This window comes from Lycium ferocissimum, chromosome 12 (genome assembly GCF_029784015.1).
Source record: "Lycium ferocissimum isolate CSIRO_LF1 chromosome 12, AGI_CSIRO_Lferr_CH_V1, whole genome shotgun sequence".
In the NCBI taxonomy this organism is placed as follows: domain Eukaryota; kingdom Viridiplantae; phylum Streptophyta; class Magnoliopsida; order Solanales; family Solanaceae; genus Lycium; species Lycium ferocissimum.
Window position 1 is genome coordinate 32,677,220 of NC_081353.1, and position 26,253 is coordinate 32,703,472.

Consider the following 26,253-nt stretch of genomic DNA (forward strand, 5'->3'; position numbering starts at 1 on the left):
GATTTCGACAGTGATAAAGATACTACTATTACTAGCTAAAGTAGGATTCAAAATCCCACAAAATCATCCCCTCTTTTATTGTATTAACAGAAATAAACTGTACAGCGAGATACGTTGTTGCATAGAGATTTGCAATGTGAAAAAAATTATCAGTACAACTATCCATAGAGGACCTAGAATTTTAACTTTTTGAGTTTAATCATTTACAATTCTTAGTATTGAACCATTATATTTTTAAAGCTATGAGTTTATGTCTACTATTTATTATAATTTTAATAAAAAAATTCGCGTCGAATGTTAGGGGTTCTACTGTACACACTGAATCAATAGATATATAACATGTGTTTGTATATGCTGCATACATTTTATCAGCTAACCAAGATTAATTAATGCATATATTCAATATATTAAATCACTTGTAAAAACTACAAACTCAAGATATAGATTAAAAAGAGCAACAATTGTAAAAACTGCATCTCCAAATGTGAGCTCCCATTAATCTTTTTTATTCGCAGTTCTATTAAATTTCAAAACCATTAAACAACTAAAACTGCTCAATGATAGATTTAGAAGATTATTTCCGAGTTAATCCAAACATAAGAGACTATTTTATCATTGCGATATATACACTATCATAAAATTAAAGCCATAGTGATGTCAAACTACATAATCAAAGTCATAACAAATACCAAAGTGATCATTCCAATAACACGAAACCAACATAAACATAAATACATTCATCCAGCAATAACATCCTTAAAAATAACAAGCCTTAGGACTTTCCGGCATGAACCCCAATTTAGTCAATGCCCTAACACTAGTAATTTTGAACACCGAATGTGAAATAAAAAAAAAAAAACCACTACTAGCTTTCCTAATGTACTTAAATACCCTTAACAATAACAATATGAATATAACATAGAGAAACATTAAATTAATTAATAATAATTACCCCTCTTATATTTGTTGGATTTTTTAGGGTTATCATAAGTAGTAGTCTCCTTGTACTTGACACTAGTTTCATACTGACACTAGTTTCATACTCAGTAGTAACACCATTAGCCTCGTCATTCACTTTGTAATTTTAGGTAAGCAAATACGAAAATACCATAGCCAACCATCATAAAATTAATGCCATAAAATCAAACGACATAAACAAATTCCGTGAAAATGCGAAAGTACTTACTCCAACAACTTTCAACCAAACACACAAACATAAAAACAACTCACCCGACAATACATCCTTAAAAGCAACAAGAAAATCACTATTAGCACATCATTAGTCTATTTTTAACAGCCCCGACAAAAACATAGAAAATATATATTACTCGGCCCGCATACAAACTGATCCAAACACCATACTTATAAAAAGAACTTAACCCTAATAATAATTACCCCTCTTATAGTTGTTGGATTTGTTGGGATTATCATAGGTAGTAGTCTCCTTATACTTGACACTAGTTTCATACTCAGTAGTAACACCATTAGGCTTGTCATTAACTTTGTAAGTAGATTTATAATTAGCTTCCTCTCTATAACCTTCACGTCCGCTACGCCTATCAACAAAATCACCAGCCTTAGATGTCTCAGTAACCCTGCTAGATAAACCACCACCATAATCTTTGTAACTTGTCTTTGTGCTCTTTTGCATTTCACCAGAATTGTATTGTTTTGGTGCTTCAAAAACTCCTATATAGCCAAGAGTGGCATAGTGTTCATTGTTTTTTCCAGCCATTTGGAACAAAGTAAATTAAAAAGGTGAAAAGGAAGAGGAGAAATATTGAGTTTTTTTTTTTTTTTTTTTTTTTTTTTTTTGGAAACTTGCCTTTGGTGATTTGTATTGTTTTTTTTTTTTTTTTGGTTTGTTATATATAGGGCAATATGTGGGGTACGTAACAGAGGGATATTGACTGTTTGATTTCTAGGTTTTGAATATGAAACGTTAGTTTTTTCCTTTTATAATGTGCATGTGCTAGTAATTATTTTTTACAGGACGAAAGAGATAACAAAGGAGATTTGGATTTATAATTGATCTATTATCATTTTAGTCTCAAAATAATTTTAGTGGCTATGTGGCAAGTGTTTGCAAGGTGTCACTTTGCAGGAAGATTATTTTACAAGTGCATGAATGTAAATGAAACTTATACTGACATTTATTCTACCAGCATAAATTTATGGCCATAGTGAAATCAAAGTACATGAACAAATTTATGCAAACCCGCACTGCGTAAATTCAAATTAATCGAGGATAAATATCGCGTGAAAAAAACAATAGGGGGAGATAGTTCTTTTGTAATTACTATTTACTAATCCCTCTGTTTCAATTACTATTCCCTCTGTTTCAATTCATGTGAACTTTTTCGGAGTATGAAGGAACCTTTGTAATTTTGACAATAACTTTTGACACAAATTTTTCAAGTTTATAAAAATCAAATTTATATAAAGTCATGATAATTTATAATTTAAAAAATTTAGAAATAATGGATGGAAAATTACTGATCAAAGTATCAACTCATAGACTACCCAAATAATAATAAGTTTACATAAATTGAAACAAATGGAGTACTACAAAAGAAAGGAGATAACATCCATAACAATAACAAAACCCGTAGACATAATAAACACTAATAATAATTAACCCTCTTGTACTTGTTGGATTTGTTAGGATTATCATATGTAGTAGTCTCCTTATATGTAACACTAGTCTCATACTCAGTAGTAACACCATGAGCCTTATCATTCACCTTATAAGTAGATTTATAATTAGCTTCCTCTCTATAACCCTCACGTCCACTGCGTCTATCGACAAAATCACCAGCCTTATATGTCTCAGTAACCCTGCTAGATGAACCACCACCATAATCTTTGTAACTAGTCTTTGTGCTCTTTTGCATTTCACCAGTATTGTATTGTTTTGGTGCTTCAACAACTCCTATATAGCCAATAGTTGCATAGTGGTGATTGTTTTTTCCAGCCATTTGGAACAAAGGAAATTAAATGGGAGATGAGGAGAAAATAATAAGGAGAATAGTGTTGTTTCGGAACTTGGTTTTAGTGATTTAGATTGGTTTTTTGGTTTGGTATATATAGGGAAAGATGTAGTGTAACAGAACGATATGTATTGACTGTTTGATTTCTAGTAGGTTTTGAATCTGAAACGTTGCTTTTTGATGTGCATGTACTAGTATTTGGATTGGAAAAGATAAGAGAGAAGATTTGATTTTGTGTGATCAATTATAGATGTTATTTTATTTACTATATATTCCATTTTCTCACATTCTTTTCTTTTTAGCTAATTAAAAAAAGACATCGTTTATATTTAAGTAATAATTTAACATTAAACATCTCATTTTATCGTTAATAGGATGATTTATAGCCACAGTAATTTTTATGATTTGTTTTAGATCATAAATTTTAAAGTTTTTTTTTTTCTCTTAAACTTCATGCTTAGTCAAACAGCTCCACATAAATTGGGACGGAGTAATAATTTTTCTTCATAGAAGAACAGTAGAAGATGACACATAAAATCTGTAAATGAAACAAGATATAAGATTATTTTCTTCTATTAAAATTATAAGCGGCATAAGAGATGATCATTTCTTCTGGTTATTTGCTGAATCAAAAAAATATTTAGAAATGAGTCATAAAACTTATTTCCCGTTATTTTGCCTAGTGAAATAAAGAAATCTCCACCTTTTATTTTAGTAAGAAAATCCAAAATAAAAGCCTAATAAAAGTAGGGAGCGTGTATGAATTAATAAATGATTTCAAGGTGATATGGAAATCCAAAAGTCTCAACAGAACTCTATGCCTTTTGAACTACTTTCTTCTGTTCATTTAATTTCTACACAATTTTTTATTTATAGTTTTTACCCGTGAGAGCTTCATCATTTTATAATAACTGATTTTGATAATTATACTTCATATTCAATCAATTAATTTTTTTTTAGTCTCATCCAAGCAGAGTAACGATCACATTCATTGTATCTCTCTGGAACTGTAACGTATATCAATGTAAATCCTATTTTTGTTACTAACTAATTAATTACTCTCTCTGTTTCAATTTATGTGAATCCATTTTCTTTTTAATCCGTGCCAAAATGAATGACCTCTTTTCTAATTTGGAAATAAATTCACTTTATGAAATGATTTACAGCCACACAAATATTCAAGACTTATTTTGAACCACAAGTTTCAAAAGTCTTCACTCTTTCTTAAATGTCGTGCCGAGTCAAATGGATTCACATAAATTGAAACGGAGGAAGTATTATTTTTAGAAAATTGACACAATTTAACTGACTACATTGAACACAAATCTTTCTATTGAGGTAGGGGAAAATAAGTACTTGGACTAATACAGTCAAACCTCTCTATAATGGCAGCGTTTGTCCGAAAGTTTCATGGGTGCTATAGTGAGGTCCTGTTATGCATGTATATTGGCATTTAATATTTAGATCTCATTTAATTGTTATAAACAAAAGTACTCAAACAACCATTTTTCTTTAAATTTTATGTTATAAAAGAAAACAATATATTTGTTAATTTTAAAATTGTAATTGATTTTCATATCTCATTAATTAAAAATTAAAAAGACTAATTAATTACTAATAAATCTATAACTAGTTGTACCATATAGGTAAAGAATTAAAATCCAAGGAACATATGCATTTAAGATTAATTGAGAATTTAAATATTCATGTTTGACGTAGGAATTCTACAATTGTAGGTTGTTTCGCAAACTACAATCTCTTAGTGATAATATAACGCTTGAATTGACGAATAATTTTGTCCAAACTTTCAGCAAAAGGTAATTCAATAGCTGTCGAAGAACTTAACAGTTGACTTTTCGTAAATTTACTATGTGCATGAAATTAATGATGATTATCATAAATATTTTAATATTTTATTTTTATACATAGCATATTTCTGACAAAATTTATTACACAATATTTTAGTATGACTGTTATAGAGAGGTAATTTTATAAAGAGTGTACCGCTATAATGAATGTCATTGTTATTATAGGTAAAATATTGTTATAGAGAAGTAAAATATACGAAAAAAGGCCAAATATACCCTTGTACTATTGGAAACGGGCTACATATACCCCTCGTTACACTTTAGGTTCAAATATACCCCTGTGGTTATACTTTGGGCTCAAATATACCCCTATAGTTATGCAGTGGCACAAATATACCCTTCATTTTAACGGAGGAATACGTGTCATGATCTTATTAGTTTATTTTAAACTAATCCCTAATTAATTAAAATTTAACTCCTAACCCGATATACAATTAAAACATACCATACCTGGAAAATTTGGAGCAAGCTTTCAACGGCTGGTTCTGCACATACACAATTTCAGTCTGCACAACCCTCAGAAAGACGGAGATACACCATTGTGTTCCTAAGGCTACCAATTTGTGTGCAGTTAAGTCTAGAGAATCTAATGGATACAACCAATATACATTGACTTTTTAACCCACTTAAACAGTTCCTCGTATTATTGCCTTTGTGTTTTAAATTCACCCAAACCTAACGATTCCATATATGAAGAAATCAGTGGTTACAATCTGCACAACCATAAGATATTTAAATCTGAGATAAAATTGTTTATTATCACACCAGAAACTGTCATCATTTATTAATTTTTTTTTTTTTTTTTTTTTTTGGAGATTTGATTAACCCTTTACTCTTTAGCATAAGCTATCATGCTTGATGAAATCAATTGAAATCCCAAGCTTAAGCTGATGGGGTAAGCAGCTTATAACTAGAGACGATCTAACAGGTTTTTGGATCTCCTCTGTAGATTCTTCACTATTGTCGCAATCTTGGTCTTCATATTCGTCTTGTTTCTTCTCCTATGCGCCTAAAAGAAGTGGCTGGATTGAAGAGCTGTTCCATGCTTGCCTCTAATTTTCCGGGTATGGGTATGAGTTTTCTTAATTGGATATCGGATTATGAACTAAATTTTAATTAATTAGAAAATAATTTAAAATAAAGTAATAAGGTGATGACACATGTCTCTCCGTTAAAATGAGGGGTATATTTATACAACTGCATAACGATTGGAAATATATTTGGTAAATAACTATGAAAGATATTTGGACCCAAAGTATAACGAGGGTATATGTAGCCCTTTTCCAATAGTACAGAGGTATATTTGACCCTTTTCCGTAAAATATAACATGAAAAATCGGTTCCGAAGAAAATCAAACAGCTATAATAAAATGTTGTTATAACGAATGACAATTATAGAAAGGTTTGATTATGGTTATATTACTTGTACATTTATATATAGTATAATACTAATGTTTGAAAACTGGTAGTTTAAAGAAAATATTTATATAACCAGATCACTTAAAAAGTAGTTGCGAATAAATATTCACAATAAACATCTATCAGTAGCATGATATAGGTTAATCAGCTATGACTGGTTAAATCATTATAGTGTTTCTTTTATGCTACTACTATAAAACGTAAATCAATTATAAAAAAGTCACAACTTTCTCATGCTTATCTTTAGGTATCGTGTAAATAGGAAAATCGATTTGATATGACTTACTGACAGCTTTTACCCGTAGAAATTGTTGCACTCTTTCAGTTTTTTACATCTTTTGGGAAATAATGCAAGTTGTGTGATGGTAAAAAGATTCGAAAGAAATTTACTATACAGTACTTATAATCTTGTACATAAAGAAAAAGATTTTTGACAGTGAAAAATTAATGTACTATTATTCTCTGTCTGTTTATTCGAGTGAAATAAGCACGTTAAGGCCTCCTTTAAGTTAGTTTTTCCGAAATAGCCCTTTAACTTTTTTTTTTCTGTTTTAATTCATTTGCAAATATTTGATTAAATACGGAATTTAATAAATAAATAAAAAAGATTTTATTACGTATTAAATGTATAATCTAAAATATGTCATATACTTTTGTGTGAGTAAAAAATATTTTACAAAGATTTAAGAGTGAATGATAAGATTAAAATTTAATTATTTTTAATAAAAAAGTAAAACATTTTTTAAACATGATAATAAAGAAAGTACGGAAAAGGGTCAAAAATACCCCCTGAACTATTCGAAATAGATCATATATACCCTCCGTGGATGGCCACGTGGAAGTTTTTTTACACGTGGGCATGCCCTGTCAGCTTTTCAACTGGTCCGTTAATGCGAGGGGGATTTGTGGTCCTTTGTATAGATGGCGAGGGTATTTTTGCTACCAAATGCAAACGGAGGGTATATATGATCTATTTCGAATAGTTCAGGGGTATTTTTGACCCTTTTCCGTTTAGGCTTTTATTTTGGATTTTGTTACTAAAATGAAGTGTAAAGATTTCTTTCTCTGGATGAAAAAAAAAAAAAAAAAAAAAAATTTCTTTCTCTCACAGCAATGATAAGAGATCAATTTTATGACTCATTTATAATTATTATTTTAATTATATGATCCTTTTTCATAAAATATCGATAAAATACAATACATGTAATTTTTTCTTCAACAAAAGGCAGGTGGTCATAAAAGACCAATTACACACAAAATAATTACTTCTAATATGAATTAAATAGGAGGATATGGAGGTCGCAGATTATGATAGAAGGTTAGAAGGTTCTCGAACGTTTTCTCGCGCTCCTGCTGGACAGGCTTGGTGGGCAGTTTGTTGCAGAATACTTGTTTCTCCTTACATACCGGTAGTATTAATATTACACTCGTACTTTCTTGTCCTTTGATTTCTGTTACTACCGATTATAAAGTCTGCGTACACTCTATCCTCCACAGACCCACCTATGAAGATCATACACTAGGTATGTTCTTGTTGTTATAATATTCATTACAACCAGTAATAAGAATAAAGGCTTAATACATCAAAACCCCCCTGAACTATACCCGAAAAGTCGATATCACACCTAAACTATACGAGCGACCTATTACACACCTAATATATTTAAAAGTGATATTTTTTGCTCCCTGATATAATATGACCAGTTGCATTAGGGGAGAGTGTACACACTCTCTCCCCACGTCAATGCCACGTCAGTCCACGTCAGTACCACGTCAATCCATGTCAGTGCCACGTCAAAAAATTCTCTAATTTTTATTTATTTTATTTATTCTTTCACAATTTTGCTTTATTTACTTTATTAACAAAATTAAAAATTTTAAAAACTAATTTTCCCTCTTCTTTTTCATTTCACCACACCATCCCCATCCCCCCCCCCCCCCCCCCCGCCCCCTTCCACCTTCACGCTACCCCCACCCCCCAAATCCTTCACACCACCAGCACCACCTGCCCGCCAGCCCCCACCCCCAGACCACCACCACATCCCCCTTTTCTTCTTCACCCCCAACCCCCACCCGTCCCTTTCTTCTTCATTTCCCCACCCCTCTCCTCCATTTCATCACCATCAAACAAGCCATCCCGTTCACACGCTTTTGTCGTGGGGTTGGTCGTACTGCTCAGGCAAAGAATCGCCATTCAAATGGTCAAGGACGTTGGCCTGTGAAATCAAGTAGGTTTATTCTAGATTTACTCAAAAATGCTGAGAGCAATGCTGAGGTTAAAGGCTTGGATGTGGATTCACTTTTCATTTCTCACATCCAAGTAAATGAAGCACAAAAACAGAGGCGCCGCACGTACCGAGCACATGGACGAATCAACCCCTATATGTCTCACCCTTGCCATATTGAGTTGACATTGTCTGAGAAGGAAGAGTCCGTCAAGAAGGAGCCGGAGACACAGTTGGCTTCTAGAAAGACAAAGGCGTAAGCAATGAATACCGGAATGCAGAAGATGTTAAGTTTTAATGTCGTTATAGTCTCTGTTATGAAACAATTTTGGCAGATTGAACCATGTTCCTCCGTAAATTTGGTTTTGCATATTCTTACTTTTCCAAAACTTGAGTTGGATGTTGCCTTATTCTATGGCTTGGTTGCTGGAATTTTTTCCTTGGTGGATCAAAAAAAAAACATACCATCAGAGGTTTACCAAGCCAAGATACAGATTCACTCGTCTCTAAACCCAAACAACCTTTTTTTAAGCTCACATAAGCAAATATCATCACTGCCTCTTTGAGAAAATGGTCGCATATATTTCGAAGAATTTAGGGTGCTTTGGACTGAGTAACACACAAAACTAATGAATTCCCAATTCCGAAGAACGTCCTTCCATTGAAGACTAATCCATGATTGGCTGTAGCCTGCTCCTCCCAAAATCCGAATGTTATTGGTGCATTAGTTGCTAATGATGCTATTATCTCTTCTAATTCCTCCAAAACCTGCTTAGTGGAAATGAAATGGAGGAGAGGCGGGTTTGGGTGGTGGGGGTGGTAGTGGTGAAAATGGAGAAGAAGAGTTGAAAGAAAATCAGTTTTTATTAAATTAAAAATTATTTTTACTACTTCACTCGCCTATTTATTAATTATCATTATTTTTTTTGCCACGTCAGCTTATAAGGTGCAAATAAATTCAGTTTTTAGATGTTAAGGTGTGTAATAGGTCGCTCGTATAGTTTAGGTGTGATATCGACTTTTCGGGTATAGTTCAGGGGGGTTTTGATGTATTTTGCCTAAGAATAAATGATCTTCTATGAAACTTACAATTTTATTAAAGGAAAATGATTTTACAAAAAATTCTTGTATTTTATTAACAAATCTCCCGTGTTATTTCTTACTTATGTCCTATAAAAAAGATTATAAACCTAAAATAACATTCTACAAAACCAAATATTCTTGGGAAAAGGGAAAAAATGCCCTCAACTATGAGAAATAGAGCAAATTTGCCCTTATATTAATTTTCCCAATATTCTTTATTATTTTTTTCCCATATCCTAATACTCCCTTCGTCCCAATTTAAGAATCTTTGTTTGACTAGGCACAAAGTTTAAAAACTACAGAGAGATTTTTAAATCGTGTGATTTTAAATTAAAGATTTATATAATGTACTAAAATGTAATTCGAATCTTGTGGTTATAAACTTGTTAGGTAGGATGTTTGAATTGTCAACTTACTAAATATAGAAAGAGACATTCTCTATGAAACAAATTAAAAAGAAAAGTAAGATACTTAAATTGGCACGATAGCTAGGGAGTAATTTTTCTACTAGTACATGCACAAAAAAAAACAACGTTTCAGATTCAATACATAGAAAGCAAACGGTCAAGCTCCTTCTGTTATCCTACAGTTTTCCCTATATAACAAACCAAGAAAACCCATTGTAAATCACCAAACCAAGTTTAGAAAAAAAAAACACCATTTTCTCTCTTCATATATACCTTTTGCTTTCTCCCTTTTTTTCTTTTGTTCCAAATGGCTGAAAAAAACAATGTACACTATTGTGGCTTAGCAATTGTTGAAGAACCAAAACAATACAATACTGGTGAAATGCAAAAGAGCACAACGACTAGTTACAAAGATTATGGTGGAGGTTCATCTAACAGGGTTACTGAGAAATATAAGGCTGGTGATTTTGTTGATAGGCGTAGTGGGCGTGAAGGTTATAGAGAGGAAGCTAATTATAAATCTACGTACAAAGTTAATGACAAGCCTAATGGTGTTACTACTTTGTATGAAACTAGTGTCAAGTATAAGGAGACTACTACCTATGATAATCCTAACAAATTCAACAACTATAAGAGGGGTAATTATCATTAGGGTTAAGTTCTTTTTATAATTATGGTGTTTGGATCAGTTTGTACGCGCGTCGAGTAATATTTTCTATGTTTTTGTTGGGGGTGTTAAAAGTAGACTAATGAGGTGCTAGTAGAGATTTTCTTGTTGCTTTTAAGGATGTATTGTCGGGTGACTGTTTTTATGTTTGTGTGTTGGTTGAAAGTTGTTGGAGTAATTACTTTCGTATTTTCATGAATTTGTTTATGTAATTTAATTTTATTATGGCTTTAATTTTATGATGGTTGGATATTGTATTTTTGTGCCTACCTAAGATTACAAAGTAAATGACAAAGGCTCATGGTGTTACTACTGAGTATGAAACTAGTGTTAAGTATAAGGAGACTACTACTTATGATAACCCTAACAAATCTACTCAACAACTATAAGAAGGGGAATTATTATTAGGAGGGTTAAGTTCTTTTATAATTGTGGTGTTTGAATCAGTTTGTACGCGCGTTAGGTAATATTTTCTATGATTTTGTTAGGGGTGTTAAAAGTAGACTTGTAATATGCTATAGTAGTGATTTTCTTGTTGCTTTTACGGATGTATTGTCGGGTGAATGTTTTTATGTTTGTGTGTGTTGGTTGAAAGTTGTTGGAGTAAATACTTTCGTATTTTCATGTATTTGTTTATGTCGTTTAATTTTATGGCTCTAATTTTATGATGGTTGGATATGGCATTTTTGTATTTGCTTACCTAAAATTACAAAGTGAATGACAAGGCTCATGGTGTTACTACTGAGTATGAAACTAGTGTTAAGCATAAGGAGACTACGACTTATGATAACCCTAACAAATCCAACAACTATAAGAGGAGTACTATATATTATTAATTAGTTTAATGCTTCTCTATGTTATATTGTTATTATTAAGGGTATTTAAGTAATTAGGAAAGCTAGTCGGGGTTCGCTTTTCTTTTTTGTTTTTTTTTTCTCATCCGGTATTCAGAATTACTAGTATTAGGGCATCGATTAAATTTGGATTCATGCCGAAAAGTCCTAAAACTTGTTATGTTTAAGGATGTTATTATTGGATGAATGTTTTTATGTTTATGGTGGTTTCGTGTTCTTGGAATGATCACTTTAATTTGGTATTTGCAATGACTTTGATTATATAGTTTACATCATTATGCCTTTAATTTTATGAATGGTAACTCGGAAATAATCTTCTAAATCTATCATTGAGCAGTTTCAGTAGAAACTCTGCATAAAAAAATTAATGGGAACTCACCACCTTTGGAGATGCCACTTTTACAGTTGTTGCTATTTTAATTTTTTTTCACATTCCAAATCTCTATGCAACAACGTATCTCACTGTAAAGTTTATTTCTGTTAATAAAATAAAAGAGGGGATGATTTTGTGGGATATTGAATATACTTTAGTTAGTAATAGTGTAGTATCTTTATCACTGTCAAAATCTTTTTCTTTATTTACAAGAAAAGTACAGTAAATTTCTTGTGAATCTTTTTACCATCACACAACTTGCATTACTTACCAAAAGCAGGATGTAAAATTTGAAGTGTGCAAATCTGCGTGCACTGATTCATGCAAAATCTGTCAGTAAAATCGTATCAAATCAATACTCTTATTTACAAAGTGGAGGACATTCTTTTCACGTTGAATATGAGTCTTTTTTTTGTAAAATTTAAAATGGTTGATATTTTGTGTAAAATATAAATATATGAGCCAAATTTTATATTTAAAATAAATTAAAATTACAAACTTGGAATTAAAATCCTATTTTTTGATGTATTTAAAATTTCAAATCATGATTTAAAATATTTCATCTTCTGGTGGTAAAGTTGATTTGTATATTGTTCGTGTGTAGAACTTTGCACAAGCAATGCTGGCTTATTATTAAAAAAATGGGAAAAAGACGCTGTGTGTCCACTCAGCCAAACTAATCCCACATTTAACCACTGTTTGGGATTAATCTCACTAGGTGTCCGGTCAGCCCAAATTAATGCCAAAAAATAGCCGGTCGGCCCAAAATAATGCCAAGGTGCCGGCCCAACCAATGTGACTTAAAAAAAAAAAAAAAAACTTTTTATGTGACGACTATGTCGCCACAAAAAGTCGACACTAAAGGGATGCTACAGATATATACATATGTTGGAATTATATATACACTTTATATACAAGAATTATACGGTTTATATACATATCTTTAAATTAATCATACATTTATTATACATAAATTACACGTTAATTATACATTTATTATACACATATTATACAATAATGATATGATTTTTTTGTTCATATACAATAGTGATACATATTATATACCACAATGATACGGTTTCTATGATACATTTTTTGTACGTATGATACACTTTCTATACAAGACCGATACAATCTTTATATACACATCTTGCCGGAATTATATATACACTTTCTATACAAAAATGATACATATTATATACAAAAATGATACAATTTTCTATTCTATACGAGAGGCCACAATGTCGTGTCCGATATACATTATATACACAAATGATACATATTATATACAAAAATGATACATACCTTAGTGATTCATATTTTATACAGTTTCTATACATTACAAATAGGTACTGATACATATTTTATACAAAAATGACAAATATTATATATAAAAATCGCCTCAAACATTTTTGTATTTGGGTTTTTATTTGAAAATTGTCTTATTTAAGTTTTGGCTAATGGATGGGATTAGTTTAGTAGGTATAATTTGGGTTTAGAAGGACTTTGGCCACCGGGTGAAATTAGTTTCACCCGACCGGCCATATATGTCCTTTTCCATAAAAAAATCTACTAGTTGGGAATGCACGTGCGGGCCCAACAATATTGTGTTTATGAAAAGAGTATTCGCTCTGCAGCATTTGAATCTTGATGGTATTGCGTTAGGTTTAATCAGACAGGAAAAAAAAAACCAACAAATACTACTCCCGTCCCAATTTGTTTGAAGGTTTACCAGTTTGGAGAGTTAAACAGTTTTTTTTTTTTTTACTTAATTTTAAATATAGATTTTTTGAGTATTTTATAATAAAATTTATATATTTGAAAACTACATAAAAAATACTATAAGTCTGCATAATTAATAATCTATATATAATATAAAGCTAGACATAAACAAGGTGATATGACACCTCTCTATCACTCTATGGCCTCCATTGGCATTTATCTTTTTTTCTCCTTTTCTTTTTCGGATTTTTTATGAATTCTTTCTTCATAATCTTCTAACTAAATAGCTTAAAAAAGCCTCACAAATTAAATGTTGAATTAAAGGGCACATATTAGTAATGAAGATACGAATGCTGCGGTGGATGTGTGGGCACACTAGGAAGGATAGGATTAGGAATGAAAATATCCGGGGTAAGGTGGGAGTGGCATCGGTGGAGGACAAGATGCGGGAAGCGAGGCTGAGATGGTTTGGACATGTGAAGAGGAGAGACACAGATGCCCCAGTGCGGAGGTGTGAGAGGTTGGCTATGGACGGTTTCAAGAGAGGTAGAGGTAAGCCAAAGAAGTATTGGGGAGAGGTGATTAGACAGGACATGACGCAGTTTCAGCTTACCGAGGACATGATCTTAGATAGGAGGTTGTGGAGGATTAAGATTAGGATAGAAGGCTTGGAGGTAGTCTCGCTTATTTCTTTCGTCCTAGTAGTTGTAGTTTGCTCATTCATTTATTGCCATCTGATTTCTGCTTATATTGTTAGGTCTTGTACTTCGAGTATCTTATTTATAATGGTAGCTACTGTTTATCATAACTCTCTCGCTTTTGTTGGTTCTCGTTTTCATATTGTTTTGTTATGCTTGTCCTTATCTGACCTTTTGTCTTGTTCTTTCTTGAGCCGAGGTCTTTCTAAATTGACCCTCACTCACCCAAAATGGGGGTAAGGTCTGCATACACTCTACCTTCCCCAGACCCCACATTGTGGGAATCTACTGGGTATGTTATTGTTGTTGTATCAGTAATCAAGCCACAGGCCCATGTATCAGCCCACGTAACATCACTTAATGCTAATTAATTAAAACACAATTAGTATTCCTGAGCATTCCCCCGCGTTCATCCCAACTATGAAAGGGATATTTACCGTTTTCTTGGATTAATCATCATTTGTATTTACAAATTCAAGGTATTTCTTCCTTTCTCCCCGTAGGTATTATATAATCTTACAAATTTTTAAATGATTATGCTCATCTACCATGGTTGTGTTTTTTGGATAACTAGGTATACACGTGAAGAATGATGGTGTAGATGAAGTACCAAAAGCTCACCGAAATGCTTTACAACCCAAGAAATTTGATATTTTTGGGGTTTAGATAAGGGGTAAGCTCCAATTAACACTGTTTCATTTGTAATTATATTCTAATTATTTAGTTAAAAAGATTTATTTATAGTGGACTCATACATTCACATCCCTGAAGTACCAGCCTATGGTCAAATCATAGCATTTGGAACGCTTGCTGGAGGCTCTAGCATTACTCCAATGTTCCAGGTCTGTCTGTTTTGTTTAGGGGAAATTTCATAAATATACAATTGGGTCACTTACATTGTAATAAAATAGCCCAAAACTTACATTGCAAAGCTCTAACCCAAAACTCCCCTCTTCTCCCCTCTCTCTCCACTACCTCCTTCTTTTTCGTTTTTTATTTTTTAAATTTTTAAAATTTTTTTTTTTGTTGGATTTCGCCACTGCCTCCTTTTTTTTTAAAAAAAAAAAAAATGTTTTTATTATTATTATTTTTAAATTTTTTTAATACAGTATTATAATTCATATACCCATATACACTCATATATAATATTATACAACATTATAATCCATATACTCATATACAATATTATGCACTTATATACAATATTATACAAAAATTATAATCCATATACCCATATACATTCATATACACCTATATACAAATATTATACACCCAGATACAATATTATAACCCTTATATCCATATACACCTATATACACCTAGGGCTGGGCATAAATACCGAAAATCAAAAAACCAGACCGAATCGAACCGAACTTCAAGAAACCGAAATCGAAAGAACCGAACCGAATTAGTTTGGTTCGGTGTCCACCTTCAAAAAATCGAAACCGAAATTTGATAAAATTGAACCGAAGAATCGATCGCCCATCGAAATTTAATACATTACCCAAAAAAATTAAAATAGTCCAGGCCCATTAAGTTTAAGCAAAAAAAAAAAAACTAATTGTAACAAGCCCTCTTTTGCTTTTATATCCCTAATTTTTCACTTCAGTTGAGAAAATCAAATATCCTTAACAAAGGAAAGTGACTAGGATGTATCTTTAGGATTAATGTATGTCCTTTATGTGTTTTCTTAGTTATTCTTACTGTATGTATATAACACCTAGTAATTCTATATCATGGTTATGGTTTTCTGTTCTTGTGTATCCTATTTGTTTGATTTTGATTTCAATTTATCAGTTTTATGTTTTATTGCTTTTGAGAATATGAATTAGTGTAAATGGAATCGCTTCTAATATCATATAAAAAAAAACCGAATTGAAAAAATCGAAACCGAACTGAACCGAACTTCAAAAAATCGAAACCGAAAGAACCGAACCGAACTAGTTTGGTTCGGTGTTCAGTGTGCACCTTCAAAAAATCGAAACCGAAATAGCCGAACTGAAGTTTGATAAAACCGAACCGATGAACCGAACGCCCACCCCTATATACACCCGTATGCAATATTATACACCCATATACAATATTATACAATATTATAACTCATATATCCATATACATCCATATACACTCATATACAATATTATATAATATAATACACCCATATACAATATTATACAATATTACAACCCATATATCCATATACAATATTATACACCCATATACACTCATATATAGTCATAGCCGGAGTTTCGTTCTCCGGCGTATACACTCATATACACCGACATACAATATTATACACTCATATACACCCATATATAGTCATCGCCGGAGTTCCGTTCTCCGAATTCAAACACCACCACCGAACCAAGCTCGTTCAAACACCAAAGATCCGTGACGGAGGGAGAGGAAATAAACAAAATTAAAAATAATAATTAAAGATCCGGCGTGACGGAGAGAGAGAGAGAGAGAGAGATTAAAAAAAAAAAAACTAAAAATTAAAAAAAGAAAAAAGAGCGTTAGGCGAACTCCAAAAACAAAAAAATTAAAAAATTAAAAAAAATAATAAAAAAATTAAAATAATAATAATAAAAAAAATTAAAATTAAAATTAAAAAAAAAAAGAGGCAGTGGCGAACTCCAAAAAAATTTTTAAAAAAGTTTTAATTTTTTTTTTAATTTTAAAAAAAAAACGAAAAAGAAGGAGGCAGTGGAGAGAGAGGGGGAGGAAGAGGGGAATGGGTCATTTTTTGGAAAGTAATTTTTGTTTAAACTGAAGATGGGCTACTGTGGGCAAGAAACTCAAATATGGGCTAAATTTGGTAGCATTGGTATCCCAATTGATGCTGAGTGTAATTATCTCATTTAACAATGCCACTGATTCATAATGTTGAGAATAAATGTTCAGAAGCAATTTCGCATTAACAGTGAAGCCCATCTAAAAGTGTTTCTTTATACTTCTTGAGGAAATGATCTTAACAGTGGTTGAGAAATGTTCCTTCCTCCTAAACAGGTGCTTGCTTATATACTTAGAAAAATTTAAGCTAAAATATCATTTAAAGGCATGTAGGAAGAGGAAAAATAACACAGATTTTTCTAATGTGATATTGATACTTCAGGGTATGTGGTTGGTCTATTCTGAAAGTTGAACAACAAAGACCAAAAGGAGCCTATCAAGATCTCTCCAAATTCGACATCATACAAAATATATTATCTTATTGGTTGATCTAAAATAAGATAAATCTTTTGCTCAATATCCCAACATTCATTTGAAGGTGAGATATTCCACTAATTTGGTAATGACAATGCATCAAAGAGCATGTGTTTTGGATGCTAACCTAATTCTAATTTCCATGGAAGCAACCAAACAACAAGAAAGATATACCCGATGCTGCATTCGGAAGGACTATTGTTATGCTATCATGTATTCTTTATGTTAGAGTTTGTTCTGAATTTCCTACTTTATTTGAATTTTACCGTAATTGTATTTTACTTCAAAAAAAATTTCTTGGTAGAAAAGGATTCTTCCATATCTATCATTTTCTTAGAGAGGAAGTTTTGGACTTCTATAATATTAACTATCCAACAAATAAAGTACTCCCTCCGTCCCAATTTATGTGATATATTTTGACTAAGCACGTAGTTTAAGAAAGAAAGAAAGACTTTTGAAACTTGTGGTCTGCAACAAGCTATAGATAGTTGTGGCAGTAAATCATTTCATTAAGGGTAAAAGGGGAGGTTTTAAGTTGAGTTATTTCTAAATATAGAAATGTACCATTCTTTTTGGGACAGACCAAAAAGAAAAGTGTATCACATAAATTCGGACAGAGGGAGTAACTTAATATCTTGGTGAATATCCCATAATGTGTATGTATCCAAGAGCATGTGCAACTTCAGCTAACCAGAATCCTTCTCAACGATTAGATCGCCCATATTATATATGGTACTCTCATGTCGCAACCAACAAAGTAATTCATGTTGCACCATTGATGCAATTCATGACCTACATAGCTCAAAGAGCTAGTTCTTTTTGTTGTTGTTTATATTCTTGAGCATCATTTATCAAAGGCATCTAATGAATTGACAGACTTTAAAATATTCCTTTCTAATAAAAGATTAAACATGTTATTGTCCAAAAACATCTAATCAGGTATATGAGTAAATCAGAGATAACAGATAAGAAATCTTGTACCGGATAGAATTGTAAACAAATTTGTCTAATTACACAGCAGATAACGCATGAAGTTAATAGCAAATATAAGCTAAAGGATTTGGTTTGAATAGAATAATAAGTACCACCACGTACCAAAATCTTTGGGCATTTTTAGTGAATTAGAAATTAATAGTAGATATCTAGCACATAAACTAACCAATTCAATCTTAGGCCTAATAGCTTCATTTCTCAAGATTTCAGTTTTATTTAGGAGGACCTGAAATAAGGCATCTTCATATTAACTCGAAAGAGTAGGTCTAGTTTAAAAAGGGTCAATGTAATAAAACAAAAATTACCATCAGCGATATGCTGATAGAGGCAACAAAGAATATATTGAAAACTATATATTTGCGTTTTTTTAATCCTTTTTCCTTTTAATCAATCCAATCACTATTGATTCATTAATAATGCTTAATTTTTCTCCACAAACAACTGTTACAGGCTAAAATGATGGAGCACAAATGTAACTTCCTCATTACCATTGCAAATTAAAAGTTTTCACCAAGAAGAAATTACCTGTTAAATTAGGCTTTTAGCTCATGATGCATTTAAAGTGAAATAACCTTGGAACACTATAAAATAGCTGACATATCTTCTAAGTTGGATCATCAAAAAATTAACTTTATTTGATGACTTAATTGAGAGAATAAAGTAACAAATTCTCCCATGTAAAAATAAAACAAACAATAATAGAATATTTGTACATAAAATAATATAGGATTAAAAGTTAAGAAAAAAAAATTTGGTGAGAACTGATATACGTATATTTAAGTCAGAAAAAGACCTACCTTTCTTATCAAAGTCTACATCCATTTTATTTAAACCACTTTATTCACCTTAGGATTGGACTTAGTTTAAGCGCAAATTTCTTATGAACTTCAAAATAAAACTTCAAGTCTTCAATTAACATAGCATCAACATATACAGTTAGCTAACCTTTTTGTTATGCACGTATAGTGGCATTTCTTAGATGGACAAAAAGAGTCCTTTCACATTTGGATCCTTAATTTCTTCATTATTTGAACTATTCTGAAACAACAGATTTACTTTAACATGAATTTACTTTTTCAATATCTTTTTTTTGTTCTACTTGTTTAAGATTCAACGGGAAAATAAATGTAAAATATTCAATCAAGAACTCAACCGAAAGTACAAGTCGCAGGTAAGCATGGGAAATTACTTGTAGTTGAACAGTCATAAAAATTACAAAGGCAACTACGTATAGTTGTTAAAACATAAGTAAAATTTCTTTTCCAGATTTAATTTATAATCTTTCATGATGTGTAAAAATACAACTGTGTAAAGCAAAGTTCAATTTTCTGTAAGTTTTTTTGGTCTTTTAATCTTTTCTTATGATATACAAAGATGAATAATTTTCTGTTAAGATTAAAATATTTACAGTATATTTTTCTTTTCAAAGTTAAAATGTTTATAACTTAATATAACTAATGATTCTAATAGGCAACAACTAATAGAAGGAAAACTATTTTTGTCCATATGGGCACTGATGGCCTTTGGGTTGGGTTACACAAAGTGCACAAGAAATTAGTTTTGTCCAGGATTCTTCACGCCTAGGAAGGTGACTCATCTAGGTGATAAGCTTTCCCTTCCTAGAGAAAAATCCATAGACTTTGCATTACTAATGAGAAAAGTGTTGCACCATTTTTGTGCAAATGATTTCAAATTTCAAATCTTTCTCTCTAAAATATTTTTGATTCTCTTGACACGGGATATTATCACTTTGTTGTTGGAAGATTAAAAAAGGAATCGAAATATATAACAATATTAAATATAATGTGAAAGAGCCAAAGTTTGCACAAAAAATGGTGAAATTATTTACTGGCATGAGAAAGGCAAGCAATGAGAGATGAAAGTTTTCTCCGGTTTTGGGGACGAATAGAAATCAAAACGGGGTCTTCTATGTATTTCTCAGTTGTATGCTTTGCGTCAGAGCATTCGTGAAGCAGGAGGATGACCCAAAATGGAAAGAGTTTCAGAAATGAAAGTGATAGGGGCATAGGGAAGTGTCCTGTCATGACCCAATTTACAAGCCGGGAAGGCACTAACTCCCCTGAGTCAGTAAGCCATCCACAACCCCATTTAAAGCAGGTAAATAAGTATTAAGCGTGAAAATAAGCATACAAATTGATTTATACGAATTTAAGCCTTTATAATCATGAAAAAGTGAATAAGTAATATAACTCCCAAAACCTGGTGTCACTAGTACAAGAACTTCTAAGTTTCGATACAAGTCTAAAGTAATACAAAATACACTGTCCGAATAGAAAAGACAGAAATAAAAATGGAAGAGAATCCGGTGCTATAGATCTGCGTGCAGCTCCTCCCAACTCTCCGAAACAGTCTCCGCCTCGGTAGGTTGAGCATCCTCAAAGGCCATTAGCACGGACACCGAACCTGCACACAAAAAGGTGCAGCAAGTGTAGCGTGAGTACAAAATCAACGGGTACTCAGCATGCATCGTTGACCGACCCTATCCAGAACGGAGACGAGGACTAGTCTACGAATTGCCACTACCACACTTAACCGCCATTAGTCCACATTAATATGAATCAAATAAATCATCTTAACATCAAGTTATAAGCCTATGTGAGGGCTTCTAATCCACAAGTGCCTCAGTTAGCCTATGAGCATATAACTCTTCTATCCGTCACATAACATAAATTTGCACTTAAGCGTAAATCAGACAACAACTCGAGTAAATCACAATCGAAGAATCAATGGTATGATATGATATGCGCTATTAGCCGCTCCGCACATAGCCAGAGATGATTTCTTTTGTTCACTTCCGTATCATACATTTCCACAGTCTTTATCATTAATCTTTCCATCAAGATAATCACAAATCTGGCAAAGACCTCGGATTTCCTTCAATCTTTCCATTGGAACCATATCACGATGAGACGAAAAATATATAATGAAATGCATGTATAAGTGATGAACACGACAATTATCAGAAGAGGTGAATAATCAACAACATTAGAAATCAGCAATCAATATCAGTGATCAACATAAATCAAACAATGAAGAATGTATGTAATGCAATGCAAGGCCTTTGTTTCCATTTCCCAACATACACACGTTCGAATATTAACGAATCGTGACCCATGGGGGGCTCATGAGGCCTATATATCACCGCTTTGGAAAATCATCGGATCACGGCTGCTCCGGTAGCAACCTCGGATCACAGTTTCCACATATCATATCTCAAGTACCTATCACTTAGCCGACCGGACCCATTTGTCAATAGAACGCGCTAAAGCATCATCACTTATCCATAACAAGATCCTATCGGACTCACAATCATATCCTCAAATCGTATGCCTGAATACATATAACGTACGAATATAGCATACATCAAGTCAAGAACAAGCATATAAGCATGGAACCCATCCTCATGTTTACAATATCATAAAGGCTTCACCTTTTTACTTCCCTTTTACTTTAACGAGGATATATGAGTGATATGCATACAACAGACAAGACATGCAATAATAATAAAAGACATAAAGTACGGGCATCGGACCCCAATCACAGATCCAAAGGATCATACTATTCTATCAGCTAGTGCCCAAAGCATGGCATTCCGTCCAACTGTACAATTAAAATTGCACAAATGCCCATAACATGATGACTGGTATTCGATACTGCTGCTCGTCACCTCACGAGTATCGGAACCCCCCTTAATTAATCCAAATCCCTCTTATTAGATTCATTTTAACTAAACACAACGTTCTAAAAAGAGTGCAAGGTCTCAACATGCCTGAAAAGTAGAGGCACGAAGCTCTACGATCTCTATGCGGCCTCCTTCGTTCTTCAAATCCTCCGAACGATCCCAAACTGGTCAAATACGGGTTATACGTTAGAACACGAGTCTATTAATACCCATAATGCTATATATAAATCCAATTCCGAAATAAAACCCAAAATTAGGATTTTCGGATCCAAAAGGGCAAAACAGTAAATTGGGCCTAGAATCACGTTCCTCATGCTTAATATTACTCACATACCAAAAATCATCCAAAAACACTACGAATTCATACTCAATTATCAATTTCCCCATTTTCCAATTTGGGTTCAAAACCCTTCACTTACCCTCTTAAATTCCACTTTCTAAGCATGGGTTAGTGATCCTAATCAACGAAATAATCATAAAACACGAATTAGAGAACTTACCACGAATTTCCTCTTAAAACCCTTCACTTTTGCTCCACAATCGCCCTTAGTCTTGGGGCTTTAGAATTGGAATGACTTAAGGAAGAAGACACTCAAAATAAATATTCTGCCCAGCGATCTTGCGCACCTATGCACTTACTCTCGCATCTGCGCATCCGCACCAGTGGATAATGCTTCACATCATCAAAACTCTCACAAATATCTAAGGCCTCGCAGCGGCGGAGCTCGGCTCGCTGCTACGCATAAGCGCCTGCGGAAAGTCCTTTTCAGGGGCGGGCAGGACCAAGTCCACTAGACTTCGCTCATGCGGGCCTCCGCTCACTGGAGCGCATTCGGAGGGGCGAGACCCCATACGCACATGCGCGTACACCAGAACAGGTAAAAACTGGTTTTGACTCTCTTAACCCGAAATCCCGAGTCTCTCTCGAAACCTCCCCGAGATAAACCGAATATGCAGACACATGTAAAAATGCGCAACGAACTCACTCGTGAGCTCGGAATTCCCAAACGAGGTCTTGTTGACCAAGTCAATCCTGAACGGCCAAAAACCCACTTTCCAACCAAATGACCAAAACACCCCCCGAAACCCTCGAGAACCGAACCGAATACACCACCAACTTATAATTGGCATTCCAGAGCTAATGGAATCGTCGGAATTCTCAAAAAGATGTGTTTACCCTCGATGTTGACTTTAGTCAAGCAAACACTTAAGAGTTTTCAAAAATCTCATTTCCTCAACCAAAACGCATTCTAACTACCTTGGGAAACCGTATCGATCAATCCCATTAATCAAACATACTCAAACGAAGCTAGGAAAAGGATCAACAGGGGTAAAATTGTCAAAATGACCTAACGGGTCATTACATCATCAAACTACCCTACAAAAACCATACAATTGTCCATGATACCCCCTAAAGTGGCCACTCTTATTCAGTTGTACAAGTTTTATTCTAACAGTGACAGCACAAATACTAGAAAATAAATAATCTAGGCTCTGATACCAATGAAGAAAAATACACAATCCACTGAGAACACATAGTTCTTTCAAGATTCTCCAATATTTGTTTCACTAGTCGACAGCGTAATCACATGCAATAAACACAAACTACACCGTAAAGTTTCACAGTCTAAGTCGTACCTGAATTACAGAGAAGAAAGATTGCTCCATGAACAATGCAAGAGTCTTTCATCGTAGTTTTTAACAAAGAAGAAGAGAGTTTTTTCTTTTAATCTTTTCTAATGATCTACGAAGGTAAATAATGTTCTGTTAAGATTAAAATATTTACAGTATATTTTTTTTAAAGTTAAAATAGATATAACTTTATATAATTAATGATTCTAACAGACAACAACTAATAGAAGGAAAACATTTTCTATCGATAATGTTCGCTGATGGTCTTTGGGTTGGGTTGCACAAAGTGCACAAGAAATTAATTTTGTCCAATTAAGATCTTCACGACTAGGAAGGTGACTCATCTAGGTGGTAAACTTTCTCTTCCTAGATCCATAGGCTTTGCATTACTAAATGAGAAAAGTGTTGCGCCATTTTTGTGCAAATGATTTCAATTTTTTTTTTTTTGTTGGTTAAGATCGCCCATTGGGCTGTTATTTTATTTCATCAGAAAAAGAAAGCCAAAAGGGCCAAGACCAGTCTGGGTCTACTCGGCCCAACACCGGGGCAAATTAAACAAAAGCAGCTAACATTAAGAGCAACAATCCCCAAATTAGGAACCCTATTTATCTCCCGATTGTTGCGCCTCTTCATGAGCTTCCTCTTCCAAACGAACAACATCGTTTCTTTTCCTGTCCTACTTCTTCGCCTGAGCTTTGTAAGTGTTTCTTTTCTTATTGTTGTTATTATTTTGTGCGAAATTGAGTATATTCATCCTGTTGCTGACCCATGATACTTGATTATAACTCCATCTTTGTTCTCTTCGATCCATGGAGTTGCTTGAGCTGGATAGCTGCACAAATTGATACTCCCTTCGTCGAAGTTGTTTGTGGATCCCCACAAGATCTCCAGCTGGTAAGTCCTTCTCTTTTCGTCTGTGTTGGCCTTCTTCGCTGCTGTTTGGTGCTTTTGTTGATGAGATTTCTTGCATCCATTCGTTTTGTGACCCATGAGATCTTAATACTCCGTATATCAAACTCCCTGCATTTAAGATGTATCTTGTTTTCGATTGGAAATTGGACAATAGATTGAGCATCCATTGACACTAATACCACACAAAGTCCAACCTCCAATAGAATCAAAAGAATAAATGATTTCAAATCTCAAATCTTCTCTGTAAATTTTTTTTGATTATCTTTACACGGGATATTATCACTTTGTTGTTGGAAGATTAAAAAATGAATCAAAATACACAACAATATTAAATATAATGTGAAAGAGCCAAAGTTTGCGCAAAAATTGTGAAATTATTTACTAACATGGGAAAGGCAAGCAATTAGAGATGAAAGTTTTCTCGGGTTTTGAGGACGAATAGAAATCAAAATGAGGTCTTTTATGTATTCCTTAGTTGTGCTTTGTTTCAGAGCATACATGAAGCTGAAGGATGGCCCAAAATGGAAAGGGTTTTTGATGCAAGAAAATAAAGACAAGATAGAAAAGAAGACACAATCGATAAACAATTGGACAATAACTAGAAGAATCCTAGTTACCTTCCAAAAGGATCAAAGGTACCTATCTTATGCAACAATCCTCAAGAGAATAGTAATCTCTTGCAAATTGAATGATCAAATGGGGGTTGTACAATTTGGAGTCCACCAAATCACAACAAGTCTCAACTAGAGAGAAAAGTTCGATATTCATATATTTCAAGATAGGTTCCTTTCAAATGATTTACAAATACCTTTAAATAAGGTCCTTAAAATATACTAGTCAAAAGAAATAAATGGAAGTATAGTCTTCTAGGTGCATAGAAGACTACAAAATGCATACTCCTAGAAGCCTAGAAAGCCATTACACATTATGAAAGTCAAAATAGCCTTTAATAAGCCTAGAAAACACAAAAAGGGAAGCTTCCTTAGTTCACATTAGACCAGCCCCTCGCGGTCACACTGGAAGCTTCTAGAAGTCCTAATTTGGGCTAGACTTGTTCTTTACGTGAGGCAGATCTTGGGCTTCAATCCACATCCTCTCGGGCTTCAATTTGGGTATCCTCGGCTTGAACACTTGAGTCATCACCATGGTAATTTGGATTGCATCCTCCTCCCTTTCTTGGAAGAATTTCGTCCTTGAAATTACAACATTAATATCAACCTCGACCACAGCATCAACCTCAACCACATCATTATGGCACAGTTGGATCATCATCATGGCTATATGGACTACATCATTCTCCCCCTTTTGAAAAGAATTTCTCCTCAAATTCGATCCACCGCAAAACATGGACGAGAATGAGTATGTGTAGCTTCAGTCTCGATCGGGTAACGGTTAAGTAGCAACATGAGTGAATAATCATGATATAAAATAAAGTGCTACAAAGCTGCCCAAAGATAATAGAGATTACCGTCATGGATTTGGAAAGCCCAAGAAGAAGCA

General features: G+C 33.3%; 1 protein-coding gene across 1 annotated transcript; it reads left to right on the plus strand.

Moving 5' to 3' along the window:
* Positions 1-7,569: 7,569 nt before the first annotated feature.
* LOC132039218 (large ribosomal subunit protein uL22y-like) lies at positions 7,570-8,762 on the plus strand. Its single transcript, XM_059429752.1, has 2 exons — positions 7,570-7,686; positions 8,457-8,762. The coding sequence occupies exons 1-2, from the start codon at positions 7,570-7,572 to the stop codon at positions 8,760-8,762; spliced, it is 423 nt and encodes a 140-aa protein (XP_059285735.1).
* The last annotated feature ends 17,491 nt before the right edge of the window (positions 8,763-26,253 follow it).

Coding starts and splice junctions, on each gene's coding strand:
- LOC132039218 (XM_059429752.1), top strand. CDS start 7,570: ATGGAGGTCGCAGATTATGATAGAAGGTTAGAAGGTTCTCGAACGTTT. Junction 7,687..8,456: donor TTGTTTCTCCTTACATACCG/GTAGTATTAATA, acceptor CGTACTGCTCAG/GCAAAGAATCGCCATTCAAA.